We start from the raw sequence: 17,073 nt of genomic DNA, 5'->3' as shown, positions 1-17,073 counted from the left end.
GTTGGACGAGGTATAAGCTGTTTATATAAATTTATAATTTTTTTTGAATTTTATATTTTAGTGTATTAAGATCAATCGAATCACCATAATTTGTTTAGTGCTGTTTAGTGGTAGTCGGTTGTACTAATATCCGTATTTAAATCAGAATTTCGAATTGCAAAGGAATGAGTTACACCATCTTATATTTGTTGGGTCTATATTCGGTTATTTAATATCATCTGTTAATTAATTAATAATTTGTAATAATAACATCTGAAGGGATAAATACGCACGCCGACTTATACGTTAGCAGCTGTTTTACAAAATGAGATTTCCCCGAAAAATGCGACTTAGATTTAAAATATTTATGGGAGGAAATTTGTATGAAATTCGACTTCTGAACGCTATTGCCAATTCAGACTTCCAGTTATGGAGAACTTCCAGCTATGGAAGTTCGAGGTATGTAAGTTAAACTGTATTTCGTTTTAATATATTTTTTACATTTAATATAAATTTACTAGAAATCGAAATTTTTCGTTTTGAATAGCTTTTAAGTCGTGGGCTTGTAAATATGCTTTTCTGTTCTTGTGCAATTGAGAGCTCTTTGAAGAGATCAATGCACTTTGTATGTACATATGTACGCAGGAATTGTTTGTACGCAATCCTGCTGGTTTACTGCAAGGGGTATTATGGGAAATATTCTAACGTGCATTTTGAATAGATATGTATATGTAATGTATATGTATTCAATTATTTTTTTATAGTAAACGGTTGGTTTTCAAAAAATATTTACATACATAGTTATTTCTATAATTTCTTAAATTTTACACATCATTTATTCATTTTCGAAATAATATAAATTTTTCTTTAATTTGTAAAATTCTGATATCTAATTGAGCCAACGTATATAGGGTACATATTTAGACACATTGTATGAATAATGTGGAGATGCACAATGTACATATATACATATGCATATGTATATGTGTGTTTGTCAGTTTATAATAAGTTAGCAATGTGTTTTGTTTATTATGTACTTTGTTAATATTTTTGGTACGCAAATGTGCTTATTTATTTTGAAATAAAAGCATAGTGCAAAAACGTTATTTAAAAGTATTACTATACTCCGTTGTACATATAGTATATGTATTAGGGTGTGCCATTTTGAGGCAACCTTTTTTTCAACTGAAAAACAGGCACAAAACTTTCGAAATGTGTAAAAAAAAAGTCACTCAAAAGATGAGCACTTAATATTAATATTAAGAGGTGCCTCTTTCAAATTTTCTGTTTTCCATATAAATTACATGGAAAAAAAATCGTTTTTTTTGTAGTGGTTATTCTGCGGAGGTTATTATATGTGCACGCGATGGCTGCCAGTTGGGATGGTAAACTCGATTCGGATTCTACTCGAGAATCGAGTTTTCTCGTAAAATAATCGATTTTTCAGAATCGATCTCCAGTAGTCGAAGTCGATTAAGAATCTATTCTTGACATTCTAAAACCTAAAATTTCACTTACAATATGGCTCACACTGCCTAATAAGATAATAAGATGTATAGAGCCTCTTCTAAATTTCATTCAGTCAATCGACGATCTTGCAAAACCATATCCGGTATTTTGACTATAATTTTTGGTGTTTATGCGCTTTTTAGACGTCCTTCATGTGGATCGTCTTCAAGGCTTGTACGACTACATTTAAATTCAGCAACCCATCTTTCTATTGTTCTAATAGTAGGTGAACACTCACTTTTAACATTCGTTCGTGAATTTCTTTTGGTGCTACACCTTCCAAAAATAAGAATTTTATCACTTATAATCATTTATATTAAGCATTAAATTAAAATATACATACATATAGAGGGTCAGAGCCAAAGTGATGCAGCCGTATAAAAAATTGTACCTTAAAACTAAATACATTTTCAAAAAAGTATAAATACCACCTAACAGCGGCAGATATAAACAATTGATTTATGCTTTAAAAATTTAGACTTCATTGTTATTTTATTTATCTGCAACAAGAACTAACTTCAGTATTAAATTGCACCTTACAGCGAAAATGATGCAGTAACAGAAAGAAAACATTTATACTTTGTGGGATACCCCTTATTATTTATAACTGATTTCATACGTTTCGATATGGATTCCACCAATTTTTTTGTAAGGGTAGGTGCAATTTTATTCCATTCTGCTTGCAGAGCGCTTTTCAATCTCTTATTCTAAAACTGACCACAGATTCTCAATTGCACTTAAATCTGGAGACTGTGCAGGTGTTTGTACTATGAGCGGACAGTTCCAAATAAGCCAACTTTGCATATTTCCGGATATGTGCTTCATATAATTAATATTTATTTCGTGGCCCTTTATAGCACATTTCGTTTCAAAATGTCCAGATACACACTCTTGTCCATAGTACAATCAATGAATTCCAAATTCCCGACTCCAGAAGAAGACATGCATTCCTACACCATTATATGAACTCCACCATATTACTGTGCTACGTAAATTTTGCGGTTGTAGCTCAGCTTTTGATTTTCTCCATACATAACTCTTTCTATCCGATCTAAATAGGCTAAATTTGCTTTCATCTGTGAAAATTACGGTATCCCACAAGCTTTCACCTATATAAATGTTCCTTTGCAAACCTCAACCTTGCACTTTGATTTTTAGCATTGAGGTATGGCTTATTTCAGGCTGTGCGACAATTGAAATCAGCTTCTCTAAGCACTCTTCTTATAGTTGCCGGATGACTTTTCTTCCCCAAATATTTTTCCACCTCGCTGCTTAATGTTGAAGCAATTAAATGGGGATGTTCTCGTATTTTCCGTACAATCCAACGAGAGCAGTTTCGTTAAATATTTTATTATGAGCCGATTCTTTTTATTTGCGACGCGACTTTCAAGGACATAACGTTCAATGATATCCTGAATAGTTCCATGACTCAGTTTACCTATTTCCGCGATTTTGCGTTGTTCGGCGGTCCATTTTAAACTACACTTTACAACATACAATACTAATGGAACAAATCTTGCAACTTTCAAGAATCAAGCCAGTGAAATACTTTGAGGTGTAAAACCTCAGAATCGACTTCGAAGCAGACAAACACATCATGTTTATTAGGAAAACGAAAATCGTTGTATGAATTATTTATTTTTCCCAATACCATACTACCATACTATTAACCAGTCACGTACTATAAAACCATCATCTAGACTAAAGTCAGCGAGAGTTCGAAACTTCTCATATTTAATTTTAGGCACAAAGCCACAATGTTTTCAGTCCAATACGCTCTCTCGTTTTCATTGAGATAACTCAGATATTGGCCGATATAAGCGGTACAAAGTCACCCTGAAATACGAAAATCTATATATTAGGTATATGGAGGCTAAGAGAAGTATTAACTCGGTTCAACCCATAGAGACATACCATTATCAGAAAATATTTATCGTTTAATTTCAATCAGGATCCGGGGTCCAAATATTCGGTACCTATGGGATTGAACAGTTTCTGTTGGATTCCAATAATTTTTAGTTACAAGTATTAATTACTTTTTGATTTGTGTAATGGAAAGTGAAAGGATCTAGTGCAATTTAAAACTGTGTTTTATGGGAAGTAGTCGTAATTGTAGTCCGAATTCGCCCATTTTCACACTGTAATATAGGAATACGATAAAAATGTTATGTATGTATCAAATTTAAAAGAAGGCGGTGCCACGTCCATTGTCCAGTTTTCACTCGGGCTCCTATAAAACTCTCTTATACCCCCTCAGAGGTAAAATTGAGTATTTCTGGGTTATTTAGTTTTGGATTTATTGCGCTTTTAACAGCACCGTTATATGGGGAGTGAGCGGTTTCATCCATTTTTACACTGTCAGTAAAAGTTTTTATAAGATTCGTATTCAGCAAATTTGGTTGTCGTACATTGCTTAAGTGGTTTAGGAGATATGTACCGTTAGGTAAACAAAACTATAATACTCTGTAGCAACTGGTTGCAACTATCAAATTTTAATCTAAAATAGCGTACATTAATAACAGTAAATACTTCGAAAATCGCCGAAAAGCTGTCGTCGCTTACAAACATTTTTACCTAACTGCTTTTCCATTTCATTGCTGCATCGTTTTGGCTGTGAACTACTGTATACCGATTTTGGCACGGATGATCTCATTAGTAAGGCACAATGATGGGTTAAGTTTTTGTTTTAATTGCGTAGCCTCGTCCCTTAAAATTATTAAGGTACATACCTCCGAAGCCATTAAAGCTATAACAACCAAACTCACCTAAAGTAAATATTATAAGAACTCTTACCGACACTGTGAAATTCGGTAATAACCCCGCCCATAGGCAGTGGCTCAAAGTATAATTGGACGCTACGTATAAGATTGTTGAAATGCCGATCTTTCTCTTCAATGGAAACATTTCCATTGCAAAGCCAGGAAAATAGCTTAACGTTCTTCTTTATTGGCGCAGACACCGCTTACGCGATTATAGCCAAGTTAACAACAGCTCGCCAGTCGTTTCGTTTTTTTGCTACGTGGCGCCAATTGATTATTGGATTATCAATATCATCGGCATACGCCAGCAGCTGCACACTCTTATCGCACGATAGGGAGTCGCCTTGTCTAAAACCTCGTTTTGTATGGAACGGCTTGGATAGGTTTTATCGATCCTGACGGAGCTTTTGGAGTTGCTCAACGTCAGTTTACACAGCCGTATTTGCTTTGCGGGGATACCAAATTCAGACATCGGGGCATAAATGCAGCTCCTTTTCGTGCTGTCAAAAGCAGTTTTAAAATCGACGAACAGGTGGTGTGTGTCGATTTTCCTTTCACGGGTCTGTTGCAAATTTCGGCGCATTGTGAATATCTGCTCGGTTGTTGATTTGCCAGGTCTAAAGCCACACTGATAAGGTCCAATCAGTTTGTTGACGGTGGGCTTTAATCTTTGACACAATACGCTCGATAGAACCTTATATGCGATGTTGAGGAGGCTTATCCCACGGTAGTTGGCGCAGATTAAGGGGTCTCCTTTTTTATGGATTGGGCAGAGCACACTTAAATTCCAATCGTTGGGCATGCTTTCGTCCGACCATATTTTACAAAGAAGCTGATGCATGCTCCTTATCTGTTCTTCGCCGCCGTGTTTGAATAGCTCGGCCGGTAATCCATCGGACCCCGCCGCTTTTTTGTTCTTCAGGCGGGTAATTGCTATTCGAACTTCTTCATGGTCGAGCAATGAAACGTCTGCTCCATCGTCGTCGATTGGGGAATCAGGTTCTCCTTCCTCTGGCGTTGTTCTTTCACTGCCATTCAGCAGACTAGAGAAGTGTTCCCTCCATAATTGAATTATGCTCTGTGCGTCGGTCACTAGATCACCTTTGGGGGTTCTACAAGAGTATGCTCCTGTCTTGAAACCGTCTGTTAGCTGCCGCATCTTTTTGTAGAATTTTCGAGCATTACCCCTGTCGGCCAGTTTAACATAACGTCTTTATACTCACACATTTCGGCCTCTTTCTTTTTCTGCCTGCAAATGCGTCTTGCTTCTCTCTTCAGAAAGCAGAAGTGGAAGTCAAGTAGAAAATCGTTCTGCTGTCTGTTGTGATTGTAGCATCTCGACGTCGAACCTTCCTTGTGTTTGTTGACAGGCGTTTTTTGCTGCACAGAGTCGGGTGCTTATCTTGGCTGCAACAAGGTAGTCCGAGTCGGTGTTAAGACCTCGGACCGCACGCGCATCCAAAACACTGGCGACGTGTCTTTCGTCTATATATCACAACCTGACCGTTCTAGTTGATGGTTTTTCGATCCGGAGACAGCCAGGCTTGATGAATTTTCTTATGCTGGATACTAGTACGACAGATAACCATATTTCGGGTTCCGGCGAAGTCGATCAGCCTCGATCCATTTGGAGATGTTTCATCGTGGAGGCTGAATTTACCGACCGCAGTGCCAAAAATATCTTCTTTGCCTATCCTGGCGTTAAAGTCGCAGTCCTTATTTCGTTTGCCATGGTCGTCATCAAAAGGGGGGTCTCTCATATGAGGCTGTTTTGTCTTTTTCATTGGTACTGTTTTTGCTTGCACGTTCTAAACTTCATTGTCGCAGACCGTATATGCACTCTTTGCATTTGCTCCGAAGGTTATCTACTTTGCTACTGCAACAACAATAAGGTCGTCTGCGTATGCAATTCATTTAACGGCATTAAGTAGGTATCTCCTTAGCATACCTTTCTATTTAAGGTTCCAAAGAAGGGGCCTAGAATCGAGCCTTGCGGTATTCAACTCGAAATAGAGTCGCCTGATTTCAAAATAACTCATAATAATTTTCATAAGATATTGAGGAGCGCGTATGTCATACCGAGCCCTTATTATGTTGTCCACTTTGCTGAGTTGAAGGCATTTTTCACGCCCAAAGTGATCAGCGCGCACAATAATATTTTTTTATTCCGCCTTTTCCTTTTTTTTCCACTTAGTGCGCAGTTCGCAGTATCAACGACATTTTTTAGTATGTCAATGGTGCACCTTTTCTTCATATTTTCTTCCTGATAATCCGCGGGTTTCTCGATTGTCATCTAATCCAGGTGACTTGTTGCATGCTTTATATGCATTGTGCATGCTTATATATGCTGTTTCCCTAAGGTTTTTGTTTGCTTCGTCACAGAGTTTTTCAAAACAACTTTTTACAGCGGCTACATCAGAAGCTTCTTCTGGCTTTCAAATATTTTTCTGCGACATTTTGCATTTTTTCACATTGATTACGTTGTAGACGGCGTATAGCTGATTCGCAGAGCTTTCAGAGCGCAGCTATTTCTTCATTCCACCAATACGCTGGATTGCAGTTATTGTGTTGAAATGTCCTACATATAATTGCGTCTTACGCTGTGAACAGTTCTTTTCGCATTGCGGATATCAAGAGAATGACGCCTTCGCCTTGTATATTTGCTGAACTCCAGACTATTTCCATAAGGTCGGCATCAAAATCTTTTTGTTTCTAGCATCCTCTCTAGCATGTGCTTCTGCTGCGGCGTTCCGTCCCTCTGGTATCCGAGACTTCAGCACTATTAGCCATATGGTCACTATTTGTAAAAATGTCCGACACCGTTCACCTAATGTGTGTATCTGCCAAGAGCGTCTTTGGTAAACCTGAGGTCGATTATGAAACCTTTGTTTCCCTTTTGAACAGTATTTTGTGTTCCGCGATTGAATATCGTATGATTCATTTTGCCGAGGACTTCTAGTATCAGACGCCATGTGAAACAATTATGTTATCTGGAGCGAGATATAAATGGTTTTATTTTACATGACCACATTGCATCTTTGCCGGATATACCTGAAATCCATGTACTTTCAGAACACCGGGAGTGGGCTTAGCAAGGCGACATCAATAATTTTTTTTTTTCAAATACTGTCTGTTTTAGCGGATCTTGTGCTGCAGCCCACGAATTCTATTTAATTGTAATATCATCATTTACCTAAAGATTTTGTCATCTACAAGTACTTGGGGCAAGTGGTACTCAACGCTGAGTGTGCTTCTTTACAAAGCAAACAGCTTGGATCGTTAGTGAATGACATCGCTACAAGTCCACCGGCTTCACAATATAAGTATATATAGTGGCGACCTGTCTACGGGGTTGTAATGTGCCCCAGGTGGAAAACCCTAAAGCAACGGGGACTAGCGGAGTATTCCCGAATTCGCCTCGGGTCTCTCGCACGCTCTTAGTGCTTGTTTCCAGCTATTCTATTCGCACTCCTTTTGCAGTGTCTCACATATCTCTTCTTGAGTAGTTATTTCATCCAAATCCTTGCACACAATCGTGACGTTGTGGGTGTTGCGCTGTATCACAGGTAATTCTAGTATTTGGTTAATTTCACTACTTGCTGTTTCTTCAGGTAGTTTTATATCTGTAAATGTATGGTTGGGAGAACAATTGAGTGGTCAAAACGAAACAGCAATGCAGAAATAAAGCACGCGCTTTGTTTGGATTGCTGTGTCAGGGGAAAAAGAATATGTTTCAACAAAAGTGCCACGGAATATATGCAGGTAAGTGTACATGGATTTTTATTTAAAAATACAAATAGTACTTATGTATCTTTCCTTGTAGATTTAGTGTCCGTTTGGATATACAGTTTCCCAAAATTCTCAGGAAAGAAATCAAATATAGTTGGTGTGGAAAACTAAAAATTTTAAGAAATACCAGAACCGCACTAAAACCACAACCACCTCATTTGAACACTATACATATTTACACTGGTTTGTAGGCGAAGCTGTTACAGCGGCGAGGGAAACGGGATGGATTTTCTGCCAGCAACACAAGATTAGTTTCGTCAGTCCTCCGACACATTGACTCTTTGACAAAACGTTAGTTTCGGCCATTGGTTGTCCGTGATAAAGGAGATTTCGCAGGAAATAATAAGTGTACAACTTAACACATAATAAATTAACAAAGTTTCAATAATTAAAGTCAAATCAGATTCCGGGAACCTGCTCCGTAAATGCGCGGTAATTTGAACATAAATATTTTGCAAGTTCAAAACAGCCACACGCGCATCCGGCGTAATACTGCTATTGGTGCTAAAGTGCTGATCTTGCATACTGCACTTACTGCAAACAATAACCTTGTTCACGCCTTTGGCTGAGTAACCGAATATCAAATGTTTTAAACTAAATAAAGAATTAAATTTTATAAATTCAGTCTCCTTTTCGTAGTTTCCGGGTCCGATCAATAAACGAAAAAATCTCTATTCTTTTAAGGCGTGTTCGATCTCAGGAATGTACCAAAGCATTATCCAATGGGTTTCGGTGATCTCGCAGTTTAGATATATGTTTAATTCTGCTATCTTCTACTTCTTTCTTTACCATAGGAATATCAAGATCTTTATGGATATTTTCGCTACGCATGTACCATGGTGAACACATAATTGTTCGAAGAATTTTCGATCGGAATCTTTGTATAATATCAATATTAGTTGCACAGGTTGAATGCCATCCATCCAAATCGGCTTTACAACCGCATTAGATAAAAGCACTTTGTTGTCTAGACTAAGTTTAGAGTTTTTATTTAAAATTCAATTTAAATTTGCAGCTCTAATCTTCATACATGTTATTTTACTAGAGATGTGTTTTCTCCACGTGAGCCTTCTGTCTAGGTGAATCGCAAGATAATTTACTTCATTCGCTTGGGGTACTAAACTATTATTTATTTTTACTGCCGGGCACGGTCTAAGCTAAAATGTAACATGCTTACACTTCTGTTCACTCACATTTATACGCCAGTTCACTAGCCATCCTTCGAAAGAACTTAAATGCTCGGCTAATATTCTTGATGCCAGAATGTGGCAGTTGTTGCGGTTCACTGTAGCTGTGTCATCCGCAAAAGTTGAAGTTAATACATTCTTAGCTGTTGGAAGATCTGCTGTATATATGAGGTATAGAGTTGAACCTAAAACGCTGTCTTGTGGTACACCAAACCTTATCTGTCTTTCATCAGATATGAAATCTCCTACTTTCACCATAAATTGTCTATTATTTAAATAAGACTCCAATGTTTTATACAATTCTAAAGGTAGAGTTTTTTTAATCTTACATAAAGGCCTTTATGCCATACCTTATCAAACGCTTGAGCTACATCTAGAAATATTACTGAACAGTACTCACTGTGCTCAAATGATGAAATGAGGTTCTATAATTTCATTTTGAATAATAATTATCAGATTATCGTGCATCGAACAGCATAGAGTAGCGCGCAGATTCGATGTCGTGTCGCAGTGTAGATCGAATGTTCCCTACTTGTTTTTAAAGAAAAAACGAATAAACTTCAAATTTACTGGGTAATGTTGTCAAGATCACGATCGGTCGGATTCGGATCTTCTTGGAACTTTTCAAGTATGTATTTTATACGCTTTCAATTTAAGATCTCGATGTTACATGCGCTAAGTCGTTCAAACGTCAGTTCGAATTGCTGCGAACGGCGCCGAATCGGCGCTCTCAGCTATGGCTACTATATTTTCTTCACTCCTTGGTGGATATGGGCAATTCGGTCGATTATTATTATGTTGGCCATAAGTTGAGCGTAATAATGTTGAACGATTTGTAAATGTTGCTCAGACGTAAGTCTTTCCAGAATGAAATGTCAAACAAAAATAACATGACAGCTTGACACGACTCACGCGTGATCTTCCAAAAAAGGCTATTGAAAAAGGTACCTATAACTGGATAGCTCGTTATAAAGCGAATGATAATTTACTGATGTGAGACCATCCTTTTTGTTGCTTGGCGCTGGGTAGCGTCGTCGTATGCTGCCATCTTGCTAAGTGTGGTGTTGTTCTCAGGTGTGGTGTGTATTAGTAGAGTCCCTGCCAGCCAAGAGTGGTTAAAAAACTAGTGAAACAGTAGGTTCAGTAGTGAACTCATCTTGCTAAGTGTGGTGGTGTTCTCAGGTGTGGTGTGTATTAGTAGAGCCCTGCCAGTCAAGAGTGGTTAAAAAACTAGTGAAACAGTAGGTTCAGTAGTGAGCTCGCCATAAGCCGCGTGAAGATTCTAACCACTTTTCTCCTCACACGTACATATACATGTGATCATACATCTCTGTTGCGCTCATTCAGCAGTGTCATATACTCGATATATGAAAAATATGTCACAAAGCACTCCACGCTTTTCTCATAATAATGCAGGATTTTTTCCTTCATTATTATTGTTAGTTTATACAAAGAATTATTTTTCACTTTTTAGCTTGATGTGCTTTAAAAGCGTATTTTATAGTTTTTTTAACCAAATTTATTTTTAATTTTTTAGCTTGAAACTCCAAATTTGTTAAAATCAGTTCAGATATTAGGTAGGTAGAATATTTCTTTTTGTATTTTAAATTTTTACGAATTCTTATTTTCCGCGGGAACCAAAAAAGTAACGGTACAAACTTGGCTTAATCCATTTCTATTGTTCTTGAATAGCACTCATAATTCAAGTGGTCGACCCGGAAAATAGGTAAACTAGGTAGGTGGGTTGGGAGAATGGGGTCATGTGTAGAAGTTCACGCAAGTGAGGAAAGTTCTCTGATCGCCATTCACTTGGGAGTGGCCAGAAACGATACTTTTACATATGACTCAAGCAGCTCACGACTTCCGGTCTTTGACCAAGTATCCTCTGGGTAGCCTAAGAATATCCGTTCGAAGGTGAGCTAAAGTGAGAAGGCGAAACACCCCTGCATAGGGTTGTGCGCTGGGTTTGGGACCCGCCACGTAAAAAGCTCACCCCAATGAAAAACCAACAGCAGCCTCGGATGAGAGACCCCCCTTTTGATGACGACCATGGCAAACGAAAGAAGGACTACGAATTAAGGGCATGCACCTGGAATGTCCGGTCCCTTAATTGGGAAGGTGCCTCTGCCCAGCTGGTTGATGTCCTCGTAAAACCAAAGGCTGACATCACCGCCGGGACAAGGACAGAGACGAGTAGGTCCTTGTGACATTTACTACAGTGGCCATATAAAGGAGCGCAAGTTTGGTGTGGGATTCGTGGTGGGAGAGAGACTCCGTCGCCGAGTACTATCATTCACTCCGGTGAATGAACGTCTAGCCACAATCCGCATCAAAGCGAGGTTCTTCAACATATCGCTGATCTGCGCCCACGCTCCGACGGATGAGAAGGACGATGTGACAAAAGATGCCTTTTATGAGTGCTTGGAACGCACTTATGAGAGATGCCCCCGCCACGATGTCAAAATCGTGCTTGGCGACTTTAACGCCAGGGTGGGCAAAGAAGGTATCTTTGGCACTACGGTCGGTAAATTCAGCCTCCACGAGGAAACATCCCCAAATGGGTTGAGGCTGATCGACTTCGCCGTGGCCCGAAATATGGTTATCTGTAGTACTAGATTCCAGCACAAAAAAATTCATCAAGTTACCTGGCTGTCTCCGGATCGAAAAACTACCAACCAGATCGATCATGTTGTGATAGACGGAAGACACGTCTCTAGTGTTTTAGATGTGCGTGCGCTCCGAGGTCCTAACATCGACTCGGACCACTATCTTGTTGCAGCCAAGATTCGCACCCGCCTCTGTGCTGCAAAAAACGCACGCCAACAAACACAAGGAAGGTTCGACGTCGAAATGCTGCAATCACAACAGACTGCCGAACGATTTTCTACTCGGCTTGCACTCCTGCTCTCTGAGAGCACTCATCAACAACTCGCTTTAAGGGAACTGTGGGACGGCATTTCAAACTCCTTACGTACAGCTGCATCCGAAACCCTTGGTTTTCGGAAAGTGCAAAAGAACAACTGGTACGACGAGGAGTGCCGCGCCGCAGCGGAGAGAAAACAGGCTGCCTACCTCGCAACGTTACGATCGACCACAACACGTGCGGGATGGGATAGATACCGAGAATTGAAGAAGGAACCGAGACGCATCTGCAGACAGAAAAAGAAAGAGGCCGAAATGCATGAGTATGGAGAGCTTGATAAGCTGGCCGACAGGGGTAATGCTCGAAAATTCTACAAAAAAATGCGGCGGCTTACAGAAGGTTTCAAGACCGGAGCATACTCTTGTAGAACCCCCAAAGGTGATTTAGCCACTGATGCGCAGAGTATACTTAAATTATGGAGGGAACACTTCTCCAGCCTGCTGAATGGCAGTGAACGCACAACACCAGGAGAAGGAGAACCCGGTTCCCCAATCGATGACGATGGAGCAGACGTACCATTACCCGACCATGAAGAAGTTCGAATAGCAATTGCCCGCCTGAAGAACAACAAAGCGGCAGGGGCCGACGGATTGCCGGCCGAGCTATTCAAACACGGCGGCGACAAGGCGACTCCCTATCGTGCCATTTCTTCAACCTGCTTCTGGAGAAAATAGTTCGAGCTGCAGAACTAAACAGAGAAGGTACCATCTTCTATAAGAGTGTACAGCTGCTGGCGTATGCCGACGATATTGATATCATCGGCCTCAACACCCGCGCCGTTAGTTCTGCTTTCTCCAGGCTGGACAAGGAAGCACAGAAAATGGGTCTGGCAGTGAACGAGGGCAAGACGAAATATCTCCTGTCATCAAACAAACAGTCGTCGCACTCGCGACTTGGCTCTCACGTCACTGTTGACAGTCATAACTTTGAAGTCGTAGATAATTTCGTCTATCTTGGAACCAGCGTAAACACCACCAACAATGTCAGCCTAGAAATCCAACGCAGGATAACTCTTGCCAACAGGTGCTACTTCGGACTGAGTAGGCAATTGAAAAGTAAAGTCCTCTCTCGACGAACAAAAGCCAAACTCTATAAGTCACTCATAATTCCCGTCCTGCTGTATGGTGCAGAGTCTTGGACGATGTCAACAACGGATGAGTCGACGTTGCGAGTTTTCGAGAGAAAAGTTCTGCGAAAGATTTATGGTCCTTTGCGCGTTGGCCACGGCGAATATCGCATTCGATGGAACGATGAGCTGTACGAGATATACGACGACATTGACATAGTTCAGCGAATTAAAAGACAGCGGCTACGCTGGCTAGGTCATGTTGTCCGAATGGACGAAAACACTCCAGCACTGAAAGTATTCGACGCTGTACCCGCCGGGGGAAGCAGAGGAAGAGGAAGACCTCCACTCCGTTGGAAGGACCTAGTGGAGAAGGACCTGGCTACGCTTGGAATATCCAATTGGCGCCATATCCAGCGAAAGGAGAAACGACTGGCGCGCTGTTGTTAACTCGGCTATAATCGCGTAAGCGGTGTCTACGCCAATTAAGAAGAAGGTAAGTGGGTTGTCTCATTTTCCATTTATTCAGGTAGAGGGGTTCAAATATTAGGTAGGTAAAATATTTCTTTGTGTATTTAAAATTTTTATGAATTCTTTTTTTATATTGAATGAATCTATTTTTTTCTTTTATGAGATTTACCAATATTGTGAAATATAATCGAGTCACATCGACGGGACAGCGAAAGTTTAAAAAAGGAGTTTTCTATTGCAGTTGCTTTTCGGAGGCGTTTTGAAAACTAGTATCTGAATTTTTTTTTACTACAAAAATTTTATTATAAGTATTAATTTTTTCGATACCTAAAAGTCACATGTTTTGCATTATTTGATATTGTTTCTTCTGGTGCGCGGTTATATATACATATATCTATATAAAGTATACCCGGAAATTTGTTGTCAAAACTTATTGAATATTTTTAAGATTTTCATCAAAATATATTATTGTACATTAATTTTTCGTCATATCCATTGCGAATTCACTAGCCGCCATTTATGAAAATTTTAACTTCAGTAAAACGGAATAAATAGCTCTATAATTGCGGAAGCAAGCTTAAAAAGACACCTTTTCGTAATTTCCACGAGGATTATTAAAACACTACAATGTTCGAATAACAGTGGTTGAATATATTATAAATTAACGCATTGCTAGCGAGTTCAGTTGCATTTGCTGAAAATTGTCAGATCAACCCTGAAAATGACTTTTCGAAACACCACAGAACACGCCGTGCTCCGAAGAAATATGACGATAATCCAGCAACTGCTTGTAATTTTGATTTCCAGACATTTTATAGAAAAGAATTCAAAATTGTCCTCGAAAATTTCACAAATTATATTCAAGATAATTTGCAAGAAACTATGTCAACCTTCAAACCCATTCAAGAGATGTTCAGGATTCCAGCTAACAGAAGTAATATTACAATAGTATCTATACAATTTGCTGTGCAATTGGAACCTAAGTTCTTCAGTGAAGATCTAGATTGTATTTTTGCTGAAACACAAATTCTTTTTGATTCATGTAAGGAGTGTAAATCTTTCGATGACATTTCTATAGTAGCGTACAAATTGAGAAAGGTCATTCCTTCTGCGTACAAAATTGTTCATTACATAATGAGTAAATTGAAATTTGTTTTCAACGATTTGCGTACAATAATGGGGGATGAACGTTTGAATTCTTTGATGCTGCTTTCTTCTTCAAAGGATAAAGTAGACAAAATCGATCTGCGCGATGTTGTTGGAAAATGGTCAATGTTGAAACATCGCAGAATGAAAATATAACTCAGAAATTTATATTTTTTGCAATTCAATTTCTTAAGAAAATCTTGTTTTTTCCCGCGTAACACGTCGCTGAACAATATATGTATTTTATATTAAGAGAAACATATTAAATGATGATTATACTAATATGTACAATACTTATTTGAGAATAAAATAATGAATTATGCTATTATGTTGTCAAACTTCTCCGTAATACCTTATCAGAAATGAAGATATCCTTATTTTATATATATTTATAAACATATACATTAAATCGGCAAATTCTTGAAATGAGTCGGCATTTCAAAGGGACTCACCCCCTCATGATCAGGATCCTCGCGATGCCCCTGAGTATACTTTCCTTAAGGATATACATATATTTCAGTATATACATACATATACTATTCAAATGTAACTAAAACTAGTTTTATACAGTTGTTGCACACTTTTAGGAGCATCTTTTTGGTGAGCTGCTTAAACTTACTCTCGCCTTCCAACAGTGTCGCTCAAATATTCTAGCTGTCAGTACCACTTAAAAAAAAAGTTACAAACAAACATACATACCTACAAGTGAAGCTAATAAAAGCGTATTAAAAAATAACCCGAAAATGTGCGTTGGTGTTAGTGAATAGAGAAATAATTTGTAGTTGTATTGAAATATTTGAGAAAAGTATACTATATAGCAGCCGTGGCTGGCAGGGGTGAACCAGTTTTTCTCGTGTGGTATAGTGGTGTGCACATCTATGGGGAGGTTTAACTAATTTAACCAACGAGATTCCAGCTGTTAAATAGGTTATCTCGATAATTTACTAGATTGGCAAGATTTCACCATACAAAAATTACAATTGTCAATCTTGTCCGCGAAGAGACGCCCGTCGCCCCGGGCGCAACGTCTTGGGGGCGGCAAAACGATCTTCGCTGTTTTTTAAAACTCCAATTCGGGCAAAAATTCCTGCAAATTGTGTCAAAAGTGTACAAGATGTAGGGCGAAAATGGGTTTTTTCTATGGCTTTTAATAAGATGTCTTGTAAATTTACTATCAATGTCCTCAAAAACCGTATTGTGAGAATTTTGGAACTTCAGAATTTGCGTGGCTTCTAGTTCCTAAATTTTATATACTTAATATTGAAGATATTGTGTAAAAATTCACTTTTGTTCGAACCACCTCATGAAACTTGTAGGTAGGTAGATAAAGGGGGCGGCAGAAGATCCTTGGCCCCGGGCGCCCGAAGTTGTAGCTACGCCACTGAAACCATATGTATTTTTCAATACCAAATTAAAATCTCTATCGGCAGTAAGGGCAGTCTATATTAATGAATAGATAAAATTAATTGTAATCACTTCAAATTTTTCGTTTAAACATTGCATTAGAATTTTCATAAAATTTTTATCTTTTCTGCCATCAGAACGAAACTTTTTCAAGCTTCAATTTCCAGAACAGTTATAACCTTGACGCTCCGAACACAAAGAGAGCGACACGACTACTGTCATAGCACGACAGTGAACTGTAAATGGCGTCGTGAATCCTTCTACATAAACATTGTAAGAAGGCAGCGACAAAACAATGGCCGGCATATACACAAGACAACACCATACTAATACCTTTCACTTCAATGAAATTTTAGTATTTTGTTCAAATTGAAATTTTGTATACAAAGAATAAGTAAATTACAAATGATATAACAGAGCTATTTTATACTTTTATTTGTAAAATAACACCAGGATTATTAGAGCTTTAAATAATTTTACATTTTACATATAAGTGGCATCACTCGTCTCTACTGTCAATTCTACTGTCGTCGGCAAATATAAATATATTTTCATGTGCTGAACACAATGAGCGCGACACGACATGACAGCACGACAGTGAACTGAAAATGGCGTTGTGGGTCCTACTCCATGTACATTTGTGAGAAGGCAGCAACATAACAATGGCCGGCATGTACACAAGATAACACAGCTGTCCATTTTGCATGTACACAATTTCGTTGTGGCCATACTAATACCTTGCACTTCAATGAAATTTTTAAATTTTGTTCAAAGTGAAATTTTGTATGCAAAAAATAAGTAAATAGGTAAATTTATTTGTTTTTGGCCAAATGAGCTTCA

General features: G+C 38.6%; 2 protein-coding genes across 4 annotated transcripts in view; both read left to right on the top strand.

The window, feature by feature from the left end:
* The window catches only part of LOC126764111 (uncharacterized), a 340,586-nt gene extending 326,602 nt beyond the window's left edge, over positions 1 to 13,984 (top strand). For both annotated transcript variants that reach the window (XM_050481907.1, XM_050481906.1), the window contains exons 2-3: positions 7,387 to 8,009; positions 8,071 to 13,984. In XM_050481907.1, the coding sequence (XP_050337864.1) occupies positions 11,819 to 12,820 (1,002 nt within the window). In that variant the 5' untranslated portion in view covers positions 7,387 to 8,009; positions 8,071 to 11,818 and the 3' untranslated portion in view covers positions 12,821 to 13,984. The remainder of the gene's footprint in view (positions 1 to 7,386; positions 8,010 to 8,070) is intronic.
* Positions 60 to 17,073, top strand: part of LOC126764234 (acetylcholine receptor subunit alpha-like) — a 192,349-nt gene continuing 175,335 nt past the window's right edge. The window contains exon 1 of one of the 2 annotated variants that reach the window (XM_050482040.1): positions 60 to 438. In XM_050482040.1, the coding sequence (XP_050337997.1) occupies positions 305 to 438 (134 nt within the window). In that variant the 5' untranslated portion in view covers positions 60 to 304. The remainder of the gene's footprint in view (positions 439 to 17,073) is intronic. The other variant, XM_050482039.1, reaches the window with a different exon arrangement.

This window comes from Bactrocera neohumeralis, unplaced genomic scaffold (assembly GCF_024586455.1).
Source record: "Bactrocera neohumeralis isolate Rockhampton unplaced genomic scaffold, APGP_CSIRO_Bneo_wtdbg2-racon-allhic-juicebox.fasta_v2 cluster09, whole genome shotgun sequence".
Lineage (NCBI taxonomy): Eukaryota > Metazoa > Arthropoda > Insecta > Diptera > Tephritidae > Bactrocera > Bactrocera neohumeralis.
This window is presented reverse-complemented; position numbering and strand designations above follow the sequence as displayed.